At 44.6% G+C, this 18,603-nt stretch overlaps 1 protein-coding gene across 1 annotated transcript in view; it reads left to right on the top strand.

Moving 5' to 3' along the window:
• The window catches only part of MAPKBP1 (mitogen-activated protein kinase binding protein 1), a 97,974-nt gene that overhangs the window by 30,012 nt on the left and 49,359 nt on the right, over positions 1–18,603 (top strand). The window contains 1 exon segment of the mRNA XM_080345260.1: positions 1,515–1,606. Within this exon segment, the coding sequence (XP_080201386.1) occupies positions 1,515–1,606 (92 nt within the window).

Genomic DNA, 18,603 nt, shown 5'->3' with positions numbered 1-18,603 from the left:
TGTTCCATGGACTGGGATATGAAATCTTCCACTTCCCATGTCACTGGTTTGAAGACAGGCCAAATTTTAACTAGCCGAAGCATGGATGGCTCACTTTAAGTGGTGGCACCTCAGCCCTGCTTTACATGTTGAAGCAAGGTGGTTCTTTGTGTGGTGTTACTTCTGTCACCTTCGCTAGAAACCTGGGCCATGAGCTCCTTGAGACCTTGTTTCTTCAACCGAACTCCTTGGGTCTGGTAAGTTGCATGTCAGGGTGGCATGGGGAACCTGCCCTGCCCCTGCCTTTTGTGCACCCTGTTGGTATAAATACAAGATGTTAATCTTCAGGGCAGCTATTAAAGATAGTAGTAATTATTACATTAGTAACTTCTTATGCCACGTCCATACCCTTAAGGCCTTAAGCAAATATAACTTAGATGATGATAATTAAAAACAGAAGACTGTGACCCAGTAAAATCCATGAGTTTGGCAGGGACAGCAATGCTGAGAAAGAATGTATGCATCAAATATATAATAAATAAAATCAAGCTGTGTGAATGTAAAGGAAAGAGAATATTTTCATGTTGGTCAAAACAACTCCAGGACTGAGAAACCATTTGTGCTCAGAGGTTGAACCCTTTCATGCCATGAACCAGATTTTGTGCAGTGTAATCTCACTGCAACCTTTTGCTTTGGTGTAATTGCTAAATTCTGATGCTTTCTCTGATGGGGAGTGCTCCCCAAAATGTTGTGTCATGTCCATCTGTCCCTCTCCTTTCCCCTTTTGTTTTTGCTTTTCCCGGCTTCTTGCTGCAGAGGCCCGATTATGAATCTTCATATCTTCTGAGTAGCTCTTCCTAGTTGCATTTATTTTCCTAAAAATAGTTGAGGTCTTTGCTTGGAGGGGAAAGAAAACATTTTTGGATTACTGTCTTTTGCATGGGTCATTGGCATGCGGGCTTATGAACCCAGTGATGTAAGCTATTCTGTCACTTGAGATTCCTGGGGAGGGCTGCCCTGGTCCATTAGATGTGGTTTTCAGTTCAAGTACTGTGGGGAAAAATTGACTATTTAGTTCATAGGAATAAAGGGCTGGGACCAGCCTGAACCATCTGTGATGGATGGTGGAGATAATGGGTCAACCTGGAAATGTTTTTTTGAGAAAGAGCTCTGGAGAAAGTGGTTTGCTGCTCTTGTTGGGAAGATGAGAATCGCTGGGCAGTGAATATGAAACTCAGCTTCTCACCAGTACTATCTGCTGCTTGCAATCCTCTGTCCTTGCAATACTTTGCAAGGCTCTGGAATAGACAAAGCGATTGATAACTCCTTCTCTGTACCTCAGCAGTATTTTACTGTGCATATGTTGAAAACTGAACAGGGTTGCTTCTGTGCCTGACTGCTTGTTGGTGAATTTCTAGGAGCTGTGATTCTTCTCGGTGCCACTGTGAACCAGACCATCAGCATCTGTGGATGGGTCCATTTGAACTACACTCATATTTCATGATACTTCTTTTTTTCTTTTTCACGTGCACTAGGTGACTTTGGAGAAGGTGTTGGGGATAACTGTGTCGGGAGGCAGAGGATTAGCCTGTGACCCGAGAACTGGCCTCGTTGCTTATCCGGCAGGGTGAGTCACTAACCATGTTCTTCAAAGCTAAGGTAAACCAGCACTGATGTATCAACATAAAGATTCGGAGTATTTCCACTATGGTCCTCTAAAAGGAGGCTATTTACCTCTCTTTTATCTTTTAAAACCAGGGAATTATGAGACTCTGCACTATTAGCGTGAGTGGCAAGGGAGAGGGATTGCATTTTACCTGTCAAGTTTTAACAGGATGCCTTTTAATGGAAATGCTCTCCCTCTTCTGTATCTAAACTGTATGTTAAGTTGTGGGCTTTTTAACTATACTCTATAGTGTAGTGAACTTGCACATAACTCCATGCAAAGCTCAAACCGGTGAGTACCTAATGGAGCAGGTGATGCTTTCAATGAATTGACGAAAGCTTTCTTATATAAGCCCTGCAATTTATGACCTACCATGTTTCTCATCCAAATGCAGAGACAGATTTCAAGTTGCCAGTCCCTTCCATGTGAGTTCTCTGGAGTACAGTACATATCTCAACCATGGTCTAAGTCCAAATAGAGATATCCAGAAGGAGACTTTGATGGACAGCAAAGAGCTACCTAGAGAAAGTTGATAGCTGAGGATTGGAGAGGTGGCTTTGTGAGTTGCATGTTTAGCAAAACATAGACATCTGAGAACAGATCCTGATCTCGCTGAAGGTGGAGCTCACCCAAAGGGCATGTACCTGTGGAGGAGCAGAGCATGGCAGAGTTGCTGGTCTGTGGGATGGGACTTGTCTGAAAAAACATAGGCCCTGAAAAATTTCTGAGGGACTGTGAAAGAGGCAGGTAGAGGTCTCATAATAGATTGCATTTTGAAAAAGCTAGGGAGGAAAAATATTTTACTTTGCATGGCTGCTAAGATGGGGTATTTCTGTGGTGTAGATGAAAAGATATGGTACTGTAGTGGAAGCTGATTGGGAAGACAGAAGAGTGACTCTTCATGAAAAACCTTCACTGCCTAAGGTAGTGCTATGTGGGGATACTCCAGCTGGCTGGGTTGTAGAATTCCGTATGAGCTTGGCTTTTATTCTGAGCTAGTTTATTTTGCTGTTCAGCAAGCTACAGGAGAAGATGAAGAGCAGTACCTCCAACTGACACTGCATAGGCATAGTCTTAAGACATGAAAGCTGGAATTAGAAGAAAGTAACTTCCACAAGAATTATAGATGGAATTTTCCAGTGTACAAGAAACAGGCTAGCCAACCTTAAGGATTCTGTGTTTGTGGCCAAAATGAGAGATGATGTCAGTAAAACTGGCTAGAAATTTTTGTCCTTCCTGCTGTTACCCAAGTGCACAGAATCCCACAATCTTTGTGGTTGGGAGGGACCTCTTGAGATCATCTATGCCAACCGCCTGCTCAAGCAAGGTCACCTAGAACAGGTTGCCCAGGACCGTGGTCAGGCAGCTTTTGAATACGTGCAAAGATGGAGCTCTCTGGGCAGCATGTTTCAGTGTTTGACTACTTTCACATTAAAAAGAAAAAAAAAAGAGAAAAAAAAGAATAAAAGAAAAGTGGGGTCTCTATTCCCCCACCTTGTGTTCCAATGTAATTTCCTCTGTTTTAACTTCTGCCCATTGCTTCTTGTTCTGTCAGCGGGCAATTGGTTAAGCTGAAGACAATTTGCAGTCTGCATCTGCACTTGACAGTGTCCTTTACGCTTGAACTCTTTAGAGCCAGGCAAATATATTCCAGTGTGTGTTGCCTCTTCCTCTGCATCTTTTCTGACACTGTGTTCATGTTTGAAGAGGGCAAGGAGAGAAGAAAACAAGTGCAGTGAACAGCTGTTTTGGGTTCTTGCATAGCTAAAGATAAATTAAATTTGCTAATAGCAGTGTCCTCTGATGAGCTTGTGCATGCCTAACATTGATTTAATCACGCATGAGTACTCCTGGGAATTGTTTTGGGTAATTAAAAGGTTATATGGTTCCTTAGGGCCTTACAGGGGAATTCCTGTTCTTACTTGGTGGTAGCATCTCATGGCCTGCACAGGAAACCTATGGAATATTCCAGATCTGTGTTGTAACAATTGAATGGCTTATATGACTTGCTGCTTTAGTGCCATGGCTGGCCTGTTTTGTGATGCTGCTCTGATTTGCCACAGTCAAGATGATCTCTAACAAATAAAACATTAATTAAGGAGTCAAAACATGAGAGGGGTGCTGGTGCAGACCTTACTAAGTGGTTGGAAGCTCAGTTTGTTGTTGTTGTTGGTTGTTTTTTTTTTTTTCCTAATTTCCAGTGAATTTCTCTCACCTGTGTGATTTGCAAGAATCCTGGCATTTCTGGTTCATTTGCTTTGTTGTATTTATTTTTGTTCCTATTTGTTTGAATTTACTGGACACCAAAGCTTCTCACACGAGGCTGATGTAGCAGATTGGATATGGCTCATGCACAGTTGGTTCATGACCTGGCCATGCAACTTGGTCATCTTCAGCTGTGCTACAGGTCATCTCCTCAGCCCTCTGCTTGTGTACTGAGGTTTTGCAATCCTGACATGCAGATGCTTTGCTCCTCCAGTCTGTCCTACCTCTAAAATCTGAATTTACGTAACAAATCTGTATTTTCCTAAGAACACTTTCAACATACCTAGATTCATTTGGTTGAGATCAAAACAGTTGCTCCAGGCATCCTGACTTCATCTGTGCCAGGCATACAAATAACTACGTGAATGAAGACTTGTGCATGAGAAAGTTTGGCCTTCCTTGAGCAGAATCTTAACTCTGGTCTCTAGTTTTCAATTTTTTTTTTCTTTAATATGATTGCTTTTCTGAATTTTCTATTTCCTGGAGTTTCTGAATCTCATGAAAAAAGCAGTTCCCAGTGCATCCCAAGCTCATTCCAACTCCAGAGTGGTGCCAAAGAGCTGAGCGTTAAGTTATTATTGCCTTTCCTTTTCACTGGCTTTTGAGCCTTTCATCCTGTCTCTTCTTTGACCCTAATGAGGCTTTTCCTCTGGCATTGTGTGACAGCAGCTTTGCTGACCCCAGTACTGTTTTGGTGGGATGCTCGTGTTATAGAAGGCTTTTTCTTCATGCTTTTTCTGCTAAGATTCTTCATGTCTGCCGTAAAGGCTAAAGACACCAAATACTACAGATATTCTAGGCCATCACCTTCATATAAGACTGTTGTCTTTGGAGATAACATAGGAGAGAAAATTACATCCTCCCCAAAGGTCTTACAACTGCAGCTAGTACTCACCTGTTCTTATGTTGGTAAGTGAAATAACCCCAAAGTTGCTTAATTTGATCTCTGTTAGGGTTACGCAGTAAGTAATGAAGTTGGTCTTGTGGGAGGACTGAGGTGGAACAGAAATATACTGAATTTTTTCCTTCTTGTGATAGGACTGATGCTCTATTGTCCTTTTCTTTATTTTTTTTTTCTTCTTTGCTTTTTCCCTGCCCTTCTCTCATTTTGGTTTATTCTCTCTTTTTTTTTTTTTTTTTACTAGCTAGTTAAGGTTCTGTTTCCTAGAAACAAGAGAAACAAAGCTAAGAAAATCCTCTGAGGATGACTAGCATTAAAAAAGGAAAAAAATAAAACCAAGGAGAGGGCAGTGTCTATCCATTTAAATTCTAGACCAGCTGCTCAGATAGCTGGAGTCAGCTTATCTGTTTAGGGGTTGTGTTTGCTGTTGTTTTTTAGGCCTCGTAGATTGGTGTTACTGACTGACTGATCCATTTTGCTTCTCCTTATTCTTTTTTCCTTGGCTCTCAGTTGGTCATGATAGCTAGTTTGGAGCCTTGTCTTCACGTGAGGCACTTGCCTGCTTGAGGGAGCAGCCGGTGCTCTTTCTTACATAGGAGCAGCAAAGGAGTGCTTTGTGCTCGTCAGCCTGCAATGTCTTTTAAACACTATTCTGTTATTTTGTGACCAGCTTAAGCCTCTCTCTACCTCTGCTCATGGATTCCCAGCCATTCTGATTGAAGTCAGGGGTTTTTCACATTAGCGTTGCTTGCTAGGGAAATTGGTATTTGATGCATAGCCAATGTAATTTGATCAGTCTCAGCTTGCATATTCTTCCCCTGGCCTTCAGATCTTTGCATAGCTCTTTACATACAGCAACTCCTGCTGAAGGCAGACATGGGTTTAATATAGTGAATCCTGTCTGAGACATAGCGAAATAAGTTTCTTTGGGTTTCTCTCAGAAATGAATGTAGCCAGTACAGACGCAGCCCTCTGGCTAGCTCTGTGTGTGCACAGTGCATCTGCTGAACAAATTATTTGGATGCCCCTATATTCTCTGCTATTTCAGAATGTATCACTCTTGTTTGTAGATAGGAAGGGAGAGACAATAAAAGAAGGAGCTATACAGTCTTCTGTACTTAAGTACTGTGTGCACTTTTGGGCACCACAGTATAACAAGGATATAAAGCCGCTGGAGAGTGTCCAGAGGAAGGCTACAAAGTTGGTGAAGGGTTTGGAGGGGAAGCTCTATGAGAAGCTGCTAAAGTCACTGGGTTTGTTCAGCCTGGAGAAGAGGAGACTGAGGGGAGACCTCATGGCAGCTACAGCTTCCTCACAAGGGGAGGAGGAGGGGCAGCACCAAACTCTTCTCTTTAGTGACCAGTGACTGAACCCAAGGGAATGGCAGGAAGATGTGCCAGGGGAGGTTTAGGTTGGACATTAGGAAAAAACACATGGTGTGAACAATGGAGTTGTCATATGCAGGGACAGAAGTTGGACTCGATGACCCTTGTGGGTCCCTTCCAATTCAGGACATTCTATGATTCTGTAATCAGAGATAAGATGAAGTCTTTTTTCCTGCTGTTTTTTGCCACAAGATCTTGTTGAAGAGCTAGACTTGTTCTTGCTTCAGCTCTATCACCTTGAGGGTTTTTTGAGATAGGACAACTAATATTCAGAACTGAATAGTGGTCTAATATGTTCACAATCAGAAAACTGCACGTCTGCCTGGGTTAAATTTTATTTTACTGCTACTGTGCTGTGCCCATTGGATGTCAGTGCAGCAGCCACTCCTGTGCCAACCTGCACTGCAGCAGAGTCAAGCCACAGTCTCCTCATTTCCCTTTGTCTCCCACAGTTCCACTCCTCAGTTGATTTGCAGTACTGAGTAGAAGCCTCTTAACTCTGTCAGCTCTTCTGAGTCATTCCCCTCCTGGCTCCCTGTCCACCGGCCCAGGGAGGGAAATGTCAGGTCCTGCACTGACAGGCCAGTGACCACAGTCTGTGTCACAGTGGAGGGAGGAAAGGGAGAAACACGGCGGGAAGTGAGGGAATTGGTTTTAATCCAGCCAGGAGTCTGCTCAGCACATGTTGACCTGTCTCACATAATTGAGTGATAAATCCCACAGGAAGCTGAAAGAGCGAGGATTTTTCTTTTCCAGAAGTGGTTGTTGGTTTGCTCCCAAATACCTCTTTCCAGTTCTGGTAGATAGGCTGTAAGGCTAAGTGGTTTCCAGCCATCCACATGTGGAGTCTTTTGGAAAACTTTAATCATAATTTTCCATCATTATATAGATAGATTACTGCACAACATAATAAATTATAATCTTAGAACAATTTCCCTTTACTTTAAGCTGCATATGACCTACAATGGAAGAATAACATTTAGGATAAACATTGCATAACTTTACCAGACACAATGTTGCCTTGCTCTTTGTTTCCTCTTTAAAGTGGAAGGCTTTGGTCAGTGGGGTACAGGAGTGAATTGTGAGAGGCAGATCTAGTAGATGACTGCTGGTGAACAAGGCAAAGCACTGTTCTGTCAAGAGTTACAACCATTGTGGCTAGGTTAGAATTGGTGGCTACAGGGACAACAAAATCCTAATTTGTAAGATTACAAGTATTCTTGCCTTATTTCAGAGCATATTTTTCTTATCTAATTGATCACTTTGCTTGGATGCCACAAAGGTGGTTGCCTTTAGAAAGATGTAGGTACACAGAAGGAATCGACTTATTTATAGGCCCAGTGTACCTTTTGATATATGTGCAGTTTGTGCAAAGCTCTGCTGCTCTGTGCAGGTACAGTTCTTAATTAATTTTTCCCTACAGCTGTTGAACTGTATCCCAAATGCAATTTCAATGGATACAACAGGGATACTGAAATACTTGAACTCCTGGGTTGCCAGTAGATAGATCTAGTACTGTGGGTACTGGCTCCTTCTATTTTACTTGACCTAAACTTCTGAAGGAGAATTTTTGGGCCAACTTTGTATGTTCTTTTTCTAAAGGAGAATTCTGTGGTGTTGTAAAGACTACAGAAACCTACCTTAAAATGAAGATAATTTCTCATCTATCGTTCAAAGCAAATTTCAGCATCTTTGGTCACACCAGAGGCAGCTTGCTTTATCCTCTTCAAAATGGGACAGTTGCCTTTCAAGACTTAGGTGTCTTTACTCTCCCTGTATCCCAGGATTCTGGACTCTTAACGTGTTTCTTGTGTGAGCCTGCTGTGCTTCTACCTGCCATCTGGGGGGAAGATTTTCCAGCTGGCACAACTGTGGTGTTGAACCCAGAAAGGAAGATAAGAAAATCCCCTTCATTGAGATTGTGAAACACAATTTGCATTGAAGAGCTGGGTTTGAGTTGGGCTATTACAACCAAACCGATTTTTCTGTGCCAAGAGGGGACAACTCCAGGTTTCAGTGTCCTGAAAGTGTCCAAAAAAATAATGAAAAGTAACCAAACCCTTCCTTCTCTTCCCTTTCCTTTCCTTGGCAATAGCAGAACATTCAGAAAGAAGCAAGGATACTTTGTTTAACTCTTAATCTCTCCATTTTAAATACTTTCTGGAGGGAAGGGAACATAGCTGCACTGAGACATGAAGACCTGAAACGTAAAAGACTTCCTTGTACTCCTTGTTTTTATTAGTGTAGATTAGTCAGGGAGGGTGGGCTGAGGAAGGCTAATGCAGTCTTAGTTTCTTGGCAAGTGAGCAACTCTTTGCACTTGGGACAAAAGAATGGAGATCCCCTCTGGAAGAGTGCTTTATTCTCAGGCCAAAGAATCATTACTTTGTTTTATTTTGCAGAGGTGGGTTTACGGGGGCTATGGCCTCTCCCCTGCTCTCTTGTTGTTCACCTGTGAGATTCACAGGTAATAATCCTGCGGTGCTGGAGCAATTGCCCTTTTCACATCTAGGTAGCAGCTGGGTCCAGTCCTCAACTCGCATCATTGCACTTCAGAGAGAAGAGACCCTGTCTAGTGGAGTAGGTGATATCTTACTGGTCTGAGCTGTTTCCACATGCCTGTAGAGCTAGGCAAGAATTTCTATGTTGTTTTTTTCTTTGTTTCCTTTTTTTGTGAGTGCTGGAGTCTCTTCCATGTTGCATCCATATGTCTCTAAAAAAACTGCACCTAAAACATAGAGTTGTTTGCTGAATGGATGTGTATTGATCCAGTTTAGTTGTAATCTCACTTGGTTTGGCAGAAGAGGAGATGAAGAAGCAAAAGAAATGGTACTGGTGACCACCTAGAGCTGCAGGCAAACTCCATCCTTAGCAGAATGGAGTTGAGCCTGTCAAATTGACTTTCAGGCAGTTTCCATCAGCCAGCCCCCATGTGTGTGTGGGGGGGGCAGGGGGGGAGCTTTTGATGTCATGTCTAGTTAATTTAAAATTATACCTGTGACAAACAACTGAGGATGTAATATTTGGTAGTCTTAAATAATGAGATAGCTGCAAAGCTCCAGACCTGCAGCAAACCCGCTGCCCAACAGAAAAAGGAGAAAAATAGGACAAAACCTCAAAATAGCTGCACAGAAAAGCTTCTTACTAAACAGAGGGAGGAGACTGTGTTTTAAGTCTCTGCCAAAAGTGCTGCCATTTGTGCTGCATGCCCTGAAGCCTGCAGCATTGGGGTGCTGTGAGATTGCTGGAGGGAAGGGGTTGGGAGTGTGAGCCCTTGACTCCAAGAGCTCAGCTGCTGCCTGGGGAGGTGGTTAATGCCATTTTTGTCAGGAGTGGAGTGAGTTGAAGCTCTTGTGGCGGACAGCGGGAATCTTGTGGGGTGCTTGGCTATAGACCCTATGTGACATTGGACCTTGTGTCTCACTTGGTGTTGAAAAACTAGTCCAGGCAGTGCTGATGTTTGGTGTTGCCAGCTCCCTTTAAGACAAGCTACCATCTTGTTGTACGTAGAGCTGTTGTTTTGATGTACACAGAGCTTCTGGTTACGTCTCCAGAGTGCCATATGCTAATCCAGCCTTCAGGTTACAAGGGGGTGAGTTGCTCTTCTGTAGCCAGCTGCTACAGCCTTGAGAGAAATACAGATGAAATGTGACACTTTGTCCCACAGTTACTATTTGAGGATCTGACAGCAGGAGTAGGTCTGATATGGCATCCTCCCTCAGTCCTCCAGGTACCAACAGGCTTGTTTATCCCCTGTCTTTCTGCAGAAGCCATCTGATATGAGCTCCTTCTCCCAAAGTGCTTCCTTTGTACACCCCATCCTATCTGGGGCGAGGCTGTGCTCATCCATGGCTCTGTGCTTCCTCCTTTCTGTCTGGCACCAGGAAAGGGCCGGACTCTGCAGCTGTTCTCAGCATAGGAGTGTGCGGCTGCATCCCTCTGTTGCTAGAGAACCCCCCAAGCATGGAGCAGCCTGTGCTTCCTCTTGCAGCCCATCCCATGGGAGGACCCATCCTGCTGATGGGCAGGACCTGCTGTCTAGGGTTGTATCAAAGTTGAAATCGGGTGACCCTTGGTAGCAGAGTTTGCTGACGTTTAAAAAAAAAAGGAGCAAACAACAAAACAACAACAAAAAAACAAACAAAAAAACCCCCAAACAAACCTCTGAAAACCACAACAGGAATCCTTGACCTGTTTAGATTGCCAGGTGGGTTTTGACATTTAGATTGAATTGAGAGTTTTTCAAGGGAATGGTGCAATTGCAGTGAAGCATTTTGGGAAACGTTTCATAAATTCGGTTCACCAGGAATTCTGTGGAGACAGGGAGTGTATGAGTGGGATCGGGTACCTTTCCCCAGAACAAATAGTCTGAGAACATCACCTTGGGACATGGGCAAGCCTGCTTTGAGTTGAGCAGAAAACTGGGTTCAGTTCAGAGATGAGCTGGTAACTCTATTCTTCCTTCCCACCTTCAAAATTACAGCACTGGGGCAGGAAAATCATAGAACAGTTTGGGTTGGAAGGAACCTTTAAAGGTCATCTGGTCCAACCCCCCTACAATGAGGAGGGACATCTTCAACTAGATCAGGTTGCTCAGAGCCCCATCCGGTCTGGCCTGGAATGTCTCCGGGGATGGGGCATCTACCACCTCTCTGGGCAACCTGGGCCAGTGTTGCACCGCCCTCATTGTAAAAATTTTCTTTCTTGTATCTAGTCCAAATCTCCCCCGCTTGAATTTAAAACCATTGCCCCTTGTCCTATTGCAAGAGGCCCTGCTAAAATGTCTGTCACCATCATTCATATAAGCCCCCTTCAAGTACTGAAAGGCCGCAAGAAGGTCTCCCTGGAGCTTTCTCCAGGCTGAACAACCCCAATTCTCTCTGTCTGTCCTCACAGCAGAGCTGTTCCAGCCCTCTGATCATTTCTGTGGCCTCCTCTGGCCCCTCTCCAACGGGTCCATGTCTTTCCTGTGCTGAGGGCTCCGGAGCTGGACACAGGACTCCAGGTAGAGTCTCACTAGAAGTATGTTGTTCTATATTTGTTCTATATGTTGTTCTGTGTTTGGGATGACACTGAGAGTTTGGCTGAAGGACAGGAAGACTTTTCTCAAAAAAAGTGGGGAAGGGGCAATGTATTGTAGGGCATGGAGAACTGAGACTTTTTTTCTCTATTTTTAGTCTGCCATGGGACTGGGTGGTAGAGAAAAATCACTTTGCTTCTCCCAGGTAGCACCATTTTCTAAAAATAATAATTAACAGTTTTCTATTTTCACTATTATAGAACTGTAGATAATAGGATTTGGGTATTAAACAGGTGACTTAAAGAAAAAAAAAAAAAGGTTATTTAAAGCGTTCTTTCTTGTACAGCAATCCTTACCCTTGCTAATTTGCACACTCTTCTCCCAACACCACATACTAGCCAGCCTTCAAGGCAGTAGACTCCACAAAGACATGTTGTGCTGCTTCTTAAGAGCCTCTTCATTGTGCTGCTCCTGCTGAACGTCCCATAGCTGGTTCCATGCATGGAACATGGGCTCAGAGGATGTTGTGGTAGGTATATGCACAGAAAGGTGAAGATGTGATTCAGGCAAGGAATTCCAGATGCTGCCTACTCCTCTGCCTCCTCCTTTGTACCTGTTCCCAGCGCTGAGCAAACTTAGTTCTTGACAGAAAGAGGAGAGCAGAATGGGGCAGTGGTGGAAAGAAATGCTCTCAGAATGGTTTTGTAGAAGGGAGCTCTACACAGACATCTTCTCAGTTGTGCATTTTGCTTTTTTTTTTTTTATTTTTTTTTTTTATTTTTTAACATAAGAGCAATTTCTTAGATTACTTAAAAGTACTAAGTAACAGCTTTTCTTGTTCCCCCCCTCTTCTATTCTATATGCCTTTGAACTCTGACTCTTCAGTACCACAGCATGGCACACAATTAAGTATAAGCCATTTTTGCACTTAACTGACAACAAAATTGGGGAGGATAGTTTTCAGTGTAAGAATGAATTGCAGGACCCTTATTCTGGGCCAAGGAAGGCTCCCACCTGCAGTGTGCATGCAGGCAGTGTCAGTGTGCTCTTACCTCCCATGATGGAAATCCTGGAGAGGGTATTTTTCCCCTGTGTGTGATACTGCAGCGCTGGGAGTGAGCCGTAAATAAAGTTTGGCGGTGTGGGTAGGTCAGGTCTAGTTAGGTAGCTTCAGTCCCACGCTGTCTCACACAGCTGGTGTGGCAGGTCCAGGCACTGGCTGTGCACTGTGTGTTGGGAGGCCAGGAGTGTTAGCTGAGCCCTCAAGAAAGTTTATGTTAGAGTGTGGATTCTTGCTGTTGCCAAAAATGTTAGTGATGAAGAAAGCAAGAGCAGGGAAATGGGAATGCTTTTATCTTTGCAAGGCTGCAATGAAAATTCTTGTGACAAAGAAAATGCACTTAACTGCCCTTGAAGCTTCCCTGTGCTGGATTCCTGAGGCTGTGTGCAGGGAAGGTTAGAGCTTCTTGGAGGAGTCCTGGGGGTTTGCTGCTGGTTGGGTTGCCTGACAAACCATATTAAGGAGAACTACATGTGCTTGTTACTTCTTCCATCCTAGTTCCAGGGCAAATATTCCAGTTCCCTCAACATGAGAGTGTTATCATGCCTGTCAGAATAGCTACAACAGTTGCTGTTTTAATGATTATATTGGTCATATCTGATTTTAACCTGCCTTATTAAGAAAAATGCTGACTGTCCTCACACTTTCACTATACCAGCTGCATTTGATTTTTAAATTGGGGGCAAGCTAGAAATAATCCCTTGTAGATGGTTAATTTATTACTTAGTGCTTGATCTCATTAACCAGCATGTGAATGAAAGGGAAGTGGCTATTTAAAAGAAGAGGGGGAGTTGGCGCAAAAAATAAAAGCAGTCCCATGGTGAGGGTCACTTGTAGTTTATGTGCAAAGAAATTGAAGTGAGAGAACAAGCACGTCTGCTTTATTTAACAACAGAGCTGAACACTCTGTTAGAGCTCTGCAGTGGGAAGCTTTCACAGGTTTGGAAAGCTACTGCACGCTAGTGGAATAGGGAAGAGGAGCAGTTGCAAAGTTCACACTACATTGGCTATTTTGGAACATGTAGGCATTTTCTCAGATTGATGCTCTGCAACCCCCCAGGGTTTGCCCGTTGCCTGAGAAAGGAGCGGGATAGCATAGAACAGGAGTGCCCCAAAGGCCATGTACCTGCAGGTAGCAACCTGCTCTCTTTTCTACCTGCTCTGTGTCTCTCCAGTGCTTGCATCTCCTAGCAACCAGCGCCTTGGTGCAGCAACATGGCTTGTTCCTGAGCCAAGTCCTGTGCTTGCATAAGAACGAGTTGGGGGGGGGGAAACAGGGACTGAATGGTGAAGTCTGGGATGAAAATGAGATACCAGTCTCCCCAGCTGAGCTCCACCCTTTCTAAGAATCTCAAAACAGGCACTGTGTCTCCTGGCAACCTCAACACAAATCGTGGAGTTTAACTTAAAAGAAGTGCATGCAGTGCAAAGGACATACCCTGTCACCAGGTGTGAACAACAGGGAGTGGATCATTTTCCTCTTCCTGGAGGATCTGGCACTGTAGATGGTCTCAGGTTTCAGTCAGATCAGAAAGGCAACAAGTTGAAGGTGAAAGAGCATCATTTTAGGCATAGCTAAGAAGTGCCAAGAAGTGGTGTATTTTGTTTATTGTAAGCATGCCCAGAAGTGCCCTCACTATTGCTTAGGAACCAGGCGTAGGACGTGGCCCTTCCTGCTGGCTGGTGCTGGCAGCCATTCCTTGCAATGTGCACGCACGTGCACTGGCCTGTTTTGCACCCGAACCTGGTTCTTTTGGCTGGTAGTCAAGGGCCCACAGAACTGATCCAGCCACTGCCTTGCCTTTGGTGTCAGTTGCTCCACTTTCACAGTGCTGACCTAATGCTTCTTAGTCTTGGACTCTAACCTGGCCACGTTACTCTGTGACAAGAGATGTATATATATGAGGAAAGTAAAGCTGAGCTTTATCATGTTTGCTTCTCTTTCCAGGAAAGCTGTCTTTTCAGATCTGTTGACAACTGATGTTCATTAGCTACTCTGAGGAAAAATTTTAGTGCCTTTAAAATTCTCAATATTATGCTGAGATACAGGCAGAGGTAAATGCTCATCTTCCATTAAAGCCAGAACCATCACAAGGCTCCTAAAAAGCTAACATAGGCAGAATTGAATTTTGCCAGTGTGGCAAGGTCTGTGCAGCGGTGGTGCTGGGGCAGGGAGCCGGCAAGAGCTCTGGATGTTTGAGCCCGGGAGCCACAGGGGGCTTCTCCAGGGCTGTGGCACTGTGGAGAGAAGCTGACTCCCCCCTGCCCCTTCTTTCAGCACCTGCCAGCCTGACCTCTTAGGGCTCCAGATAGACATGGTTGGCAGAGAATTTATTACCTTTTTGCAAGCCCTGGCAGCCTGAAGCCTCAGGCACCTGTGAGCTGTGCCCATGCCTGGAGGAGCAGAAAACAACTGACTGGTTGAGCGGATGATTCTTTAACTCCATGCTTTCGAAGAAGTGTGTTTGGGTTTTTTTTTGTGTGTCTCTGACGATCTTACAGAGATGCGCTTACTGAAGCGTTCAAGGGGAAATGCTGCTCCAGTTTCCCTGCCGCAGTGGGGGCTTTGGCGTCTGCTCTGGAACACCCGAGAGATCAACCACAGGTCAATGGGCACTGGAGGGGCCTGCCCAGCCCCTGGCCATCCTCATCAGGGACATGGTGGTGGGGAGGAGGCTGGGAGACAGACATGCCGCAGTCTGCTTCTTTCTGGAGGTTAATTAGATGCGAATGGGGTGAGGATTGAATTGTATTACTTTTTTTTTGCTCCTTTGATTGATGCCACTTTAATATTGACTGCACTGCTTGCTCATGGTAAAACAATTAAAGCCCTGAGGCATTTGCCATGAGCTGTCATGTTGGTCTGCCCCATATGATCAGTTTGATGTATAGATCTGATATTTCTCCCTGCTCCCAAGCTGCACAGGCACAATGAAAAAATACTCTGGCTGCACTTGCTGCTGGAAACAGAGGTGTTGGCCAATCGCTTGCAAGTGGGATGTGTTTTTCCTTTGGGATTTGATTGTAAAGGAAAACACTCAGCTTTTGAGGCTTTGTGGTGTGGTGGGAACTGCTCTTGCAGAGAAGTCGGTGCAGACCTGAAGTGCAGAGCCAGATATTCCTGTGTAAACCCAGCCGGGTCTGTGAATCTCTGCAGGAAGCTGCATAGTCCTTTCATGGTGACTTTTGGGAGAGCTCCCATTTACTCTCGTTACACCGTTGGGCTGGAGAGCTGGATTTGCTCAGCACTTGATGGCAGATTTGATATTGTAGTTTTTGCTTCTCCTTATCTCTTTCTTGCCTTTCCCTCTGAACTGCTATTTGCCTGAGGTTTTTAAATTTTTTTTTATTTCTTTTTTCTTCAACTTGACTTTCATTTCTTCCCTTTCTCCTAGACCTCTGCATTTTCTTTTCCCTGAGGCACTCCTCTTTGGTCTTGTTACACTCAGTGTTGTTTATGGGCAAAAAGGAAGCACTCCCCTTATAGATAAGGGCTCTGTGTGTGTGTATAAAAAAAAGGCAATAATTTATTGTTAGTATAACTGAATTCTTAACACTCTAATTAAAGAATCATTTTACTCCACCACTAATTATTCCAGAACACAAAAAAATAATAATGCATTACAATAGTTCTATATAGAAAAATTCTCAGTAGTTGTGATAATGCAACTAAAACTGTAACACGTTTCATCATTTCTAGATGTTTTTCTGGGTGTTAGGCTCACCTGTATGTTGCTCTTCTGGATCATAAAGTCAGTCATTGGAGGGCAACACTGTAAATCTTCGGCCTCTGTGGCCCTTCACTGGGAGGAGTATGATGTGGATGTTACTGGATTCTTCTTCTGTCCAGGGTCCACCTGGGTCATTTTGTGCAGGTTCACTAACACACTTTAACACCTTTCACTTTCATGGTTGGTCTGCAGCTCCATGCTGCTTCCGAATTCACTATGTATAGTGTCTTTCATGCACATTGGATATTATTTCCTTTTTTTTTTTTTTTTTTAATCCCTTAAACCTGTTTTGTTCAGCTCTAGATCTGTGTTTCTTTAGTGGATCGCAGGTGACTTGTTCACAGCTGTGGGGTCTCCTGTGCCAAGCACGTCTCCTCTCTTATCGTCCCCTGCCCGCACCCCTCTGCGCTGCATCCCGCTTCTCTACTTCTCAAGGACTCTAATCATACCAGGCCTGCATTTCTCTCCACTACATCTTTGTGTTAGTTGTAAATATCCCAGTCTACATGAAATAAGTGCTTGTTACTGTTATTTATATAAAACTATAGTTGTATCACACAAAGATAAACAGAAGTAAAACAAATTAGCCATAGACACCTGGTCAGTTAGAAGTTGCTGTCACAGCTCAACCAAGTAAAACAGAGCTGCAGGCAGGTCAAGAGAAGTTCAGAGTGAGCAAGGCCAGGGAGCCCAAGGCCTTTCAGACTCAGTGCAAAGCTTAGGGCCTGTTGCTGAGAATGGCAGGTCCGGGGCTGTCAGCCAGATGCTGATCGGACAGGGACTGGCTCTTGAGAGCGAGCAGAGGGGTGGAGCACAACTGGGGAGCAGGAGATCCCTGAAGCAGGTGTCTTGGCTGGTCTGTCAGGACAGAGGGTTGTTCTCTTCTACTTGTTGATGTGCCCGTGACAGCTGTAACTTTGGGAGGAGACCTCAGCATATAGAGACAAGTCCTTTCTCAAGAATTAACACCATATGCCATGATTCTGTAGCATCCATCCTGGAAAAAGTTGTATTCCCTGCTTGGATGCAAAGCTCTTCAGTTTTTTAGCTGTGTTCTGACTGTTTGCTCCGTCCTTCTTGGTTGCATCTGGGACTGGCCAGGTCCTACTCAAGGCTCCATTTTCTACTGCTTCTTAGTCTTTGTCTGACTGATCAGCACATTTTCATGTCATGAACTGTCTCAGCGATCCTTTCATTCCTCCAGCCTTCCTATCATCAGTTGCCCATTGCTCTAGCCCCTGGGGCTGCTGCTCATTTGCAGTGTTCAGCGGGTGTTTGCCAAGAGTGCTGAAATAAAACGCAGCTCTGCAACTCCTACTCCCAGCCCAGTTGATTTAATGCTTCGTGTAGGTGTGTTACTGGCATTGCTTCCCTGCCTCTAGGGAAGTGAGTGGTTTTGGAGAGAGGGAGGGAGAAATGTGGACTCCGTGTGTTATAGTCAGCCAGGAGCCATATGTATATAAGTGTCTCTATATACACCTACAAACACATTTATATAAATATGTGTGTGTATGTGCACATGCATTTGTCAGCAGTGCCCAGTGTCCTCTGAAGCTTGTCAGACGTGCAGTCTGGCAGGCAATTCAGCGCCTGTGAGCGCAGCTGCTGCTTTGTGTGACTTCGTTGTTCCCACCTAGCCTTGCTGCGGGCTGGAGGAGAGGTGGGATATTCTGCAAGGCAGGGGAGGTGGCTTATCCCCAATTCTGCTGGGGCAGGGCTTTATCCCTGGTTTCTCATCCATTAGTTTTGTTCATTTTTCCCCTCCTGCCATTGGAGAGTTGGAAGGGAATTGGGATGTTTTGAAGGTGAAGGTTCCTGCTGAATCACTGGTGACTAGGCAGGCATGAGCCATAACAATTAACTGCAATAATTTTCATCTTCCTTGCAACTGTAATCATTCCCAGTTGGTAAGCTGATTGAAATTTCGTGGTTTTCCTCTGAGCCCTTTTCTCCCCTCTGCTTTCCCCACATGCACTTCTTGCCCAAGTCTTTCACAATCTCTGTCTGGCTTAGCCCTTTGCCTCCCAGAAAAGGTGCCTCCTGATTGTGCTGCTCTGTGAAAAGCCATGGCTTTCCCCAGGGCACTGCCATTGCGTCTCTGGCTCCAGTGTGGCTGCTGTGGAGTTGCACATAACTTACCCAGGGCGAGATGCGGCCCAAGCTGTCTTTTGTCCCAGCATCCATTTAATGCGCAGGATAGAGTCTGAATTTGCTTTCCTGAATTGTCTCCTTGCCTTATGTTTGCCTGGTGTCAGAAGGGTTGCTGGTTTTAAAAATCCTCCTTCTCCACTGCTGCTCTGCCTCCTTAAAAAGAGACCTCGAAATAACCTAACATTGGAGGTTTCCATGCTAAGACAGAGTTTTCCGCATGTGGTAGTTCCAGGAGAGCACGGGTATGTTGCAGTAAGATCAGCTGGACCCACTATGAATGACTGTGGCCAGTCCTTGTGGGCAGGCAGGGCCCTGGCTCAGGCAGGAGGTGGACAGGAGGACCTCTGCTTCTCCTCTGTGCCCCTGGTCAAGCTGAAACTTCAGAAGTGTCTGTGTGTATGCAAGAAGAGAGGGCTGGAATGGTCAATGTACAGTCACAATCTCT

Source organism: Nesoenas mayeri, assembly GCF_963082525.1.
Source record: "Nesoenas mayeri genome assembly, chromosome: 5".
NCBI lineage: Eukaryota > Metazoa > Chordata > Aves > Columbiformes > Columbidae > Nesoenas > Nesoenas mayeri.
The sequence above is the reverse complement of the archived record's forward strand: the minus strand, read 5'-3'. Positions and strand labels throughout refer to the sequence as shown.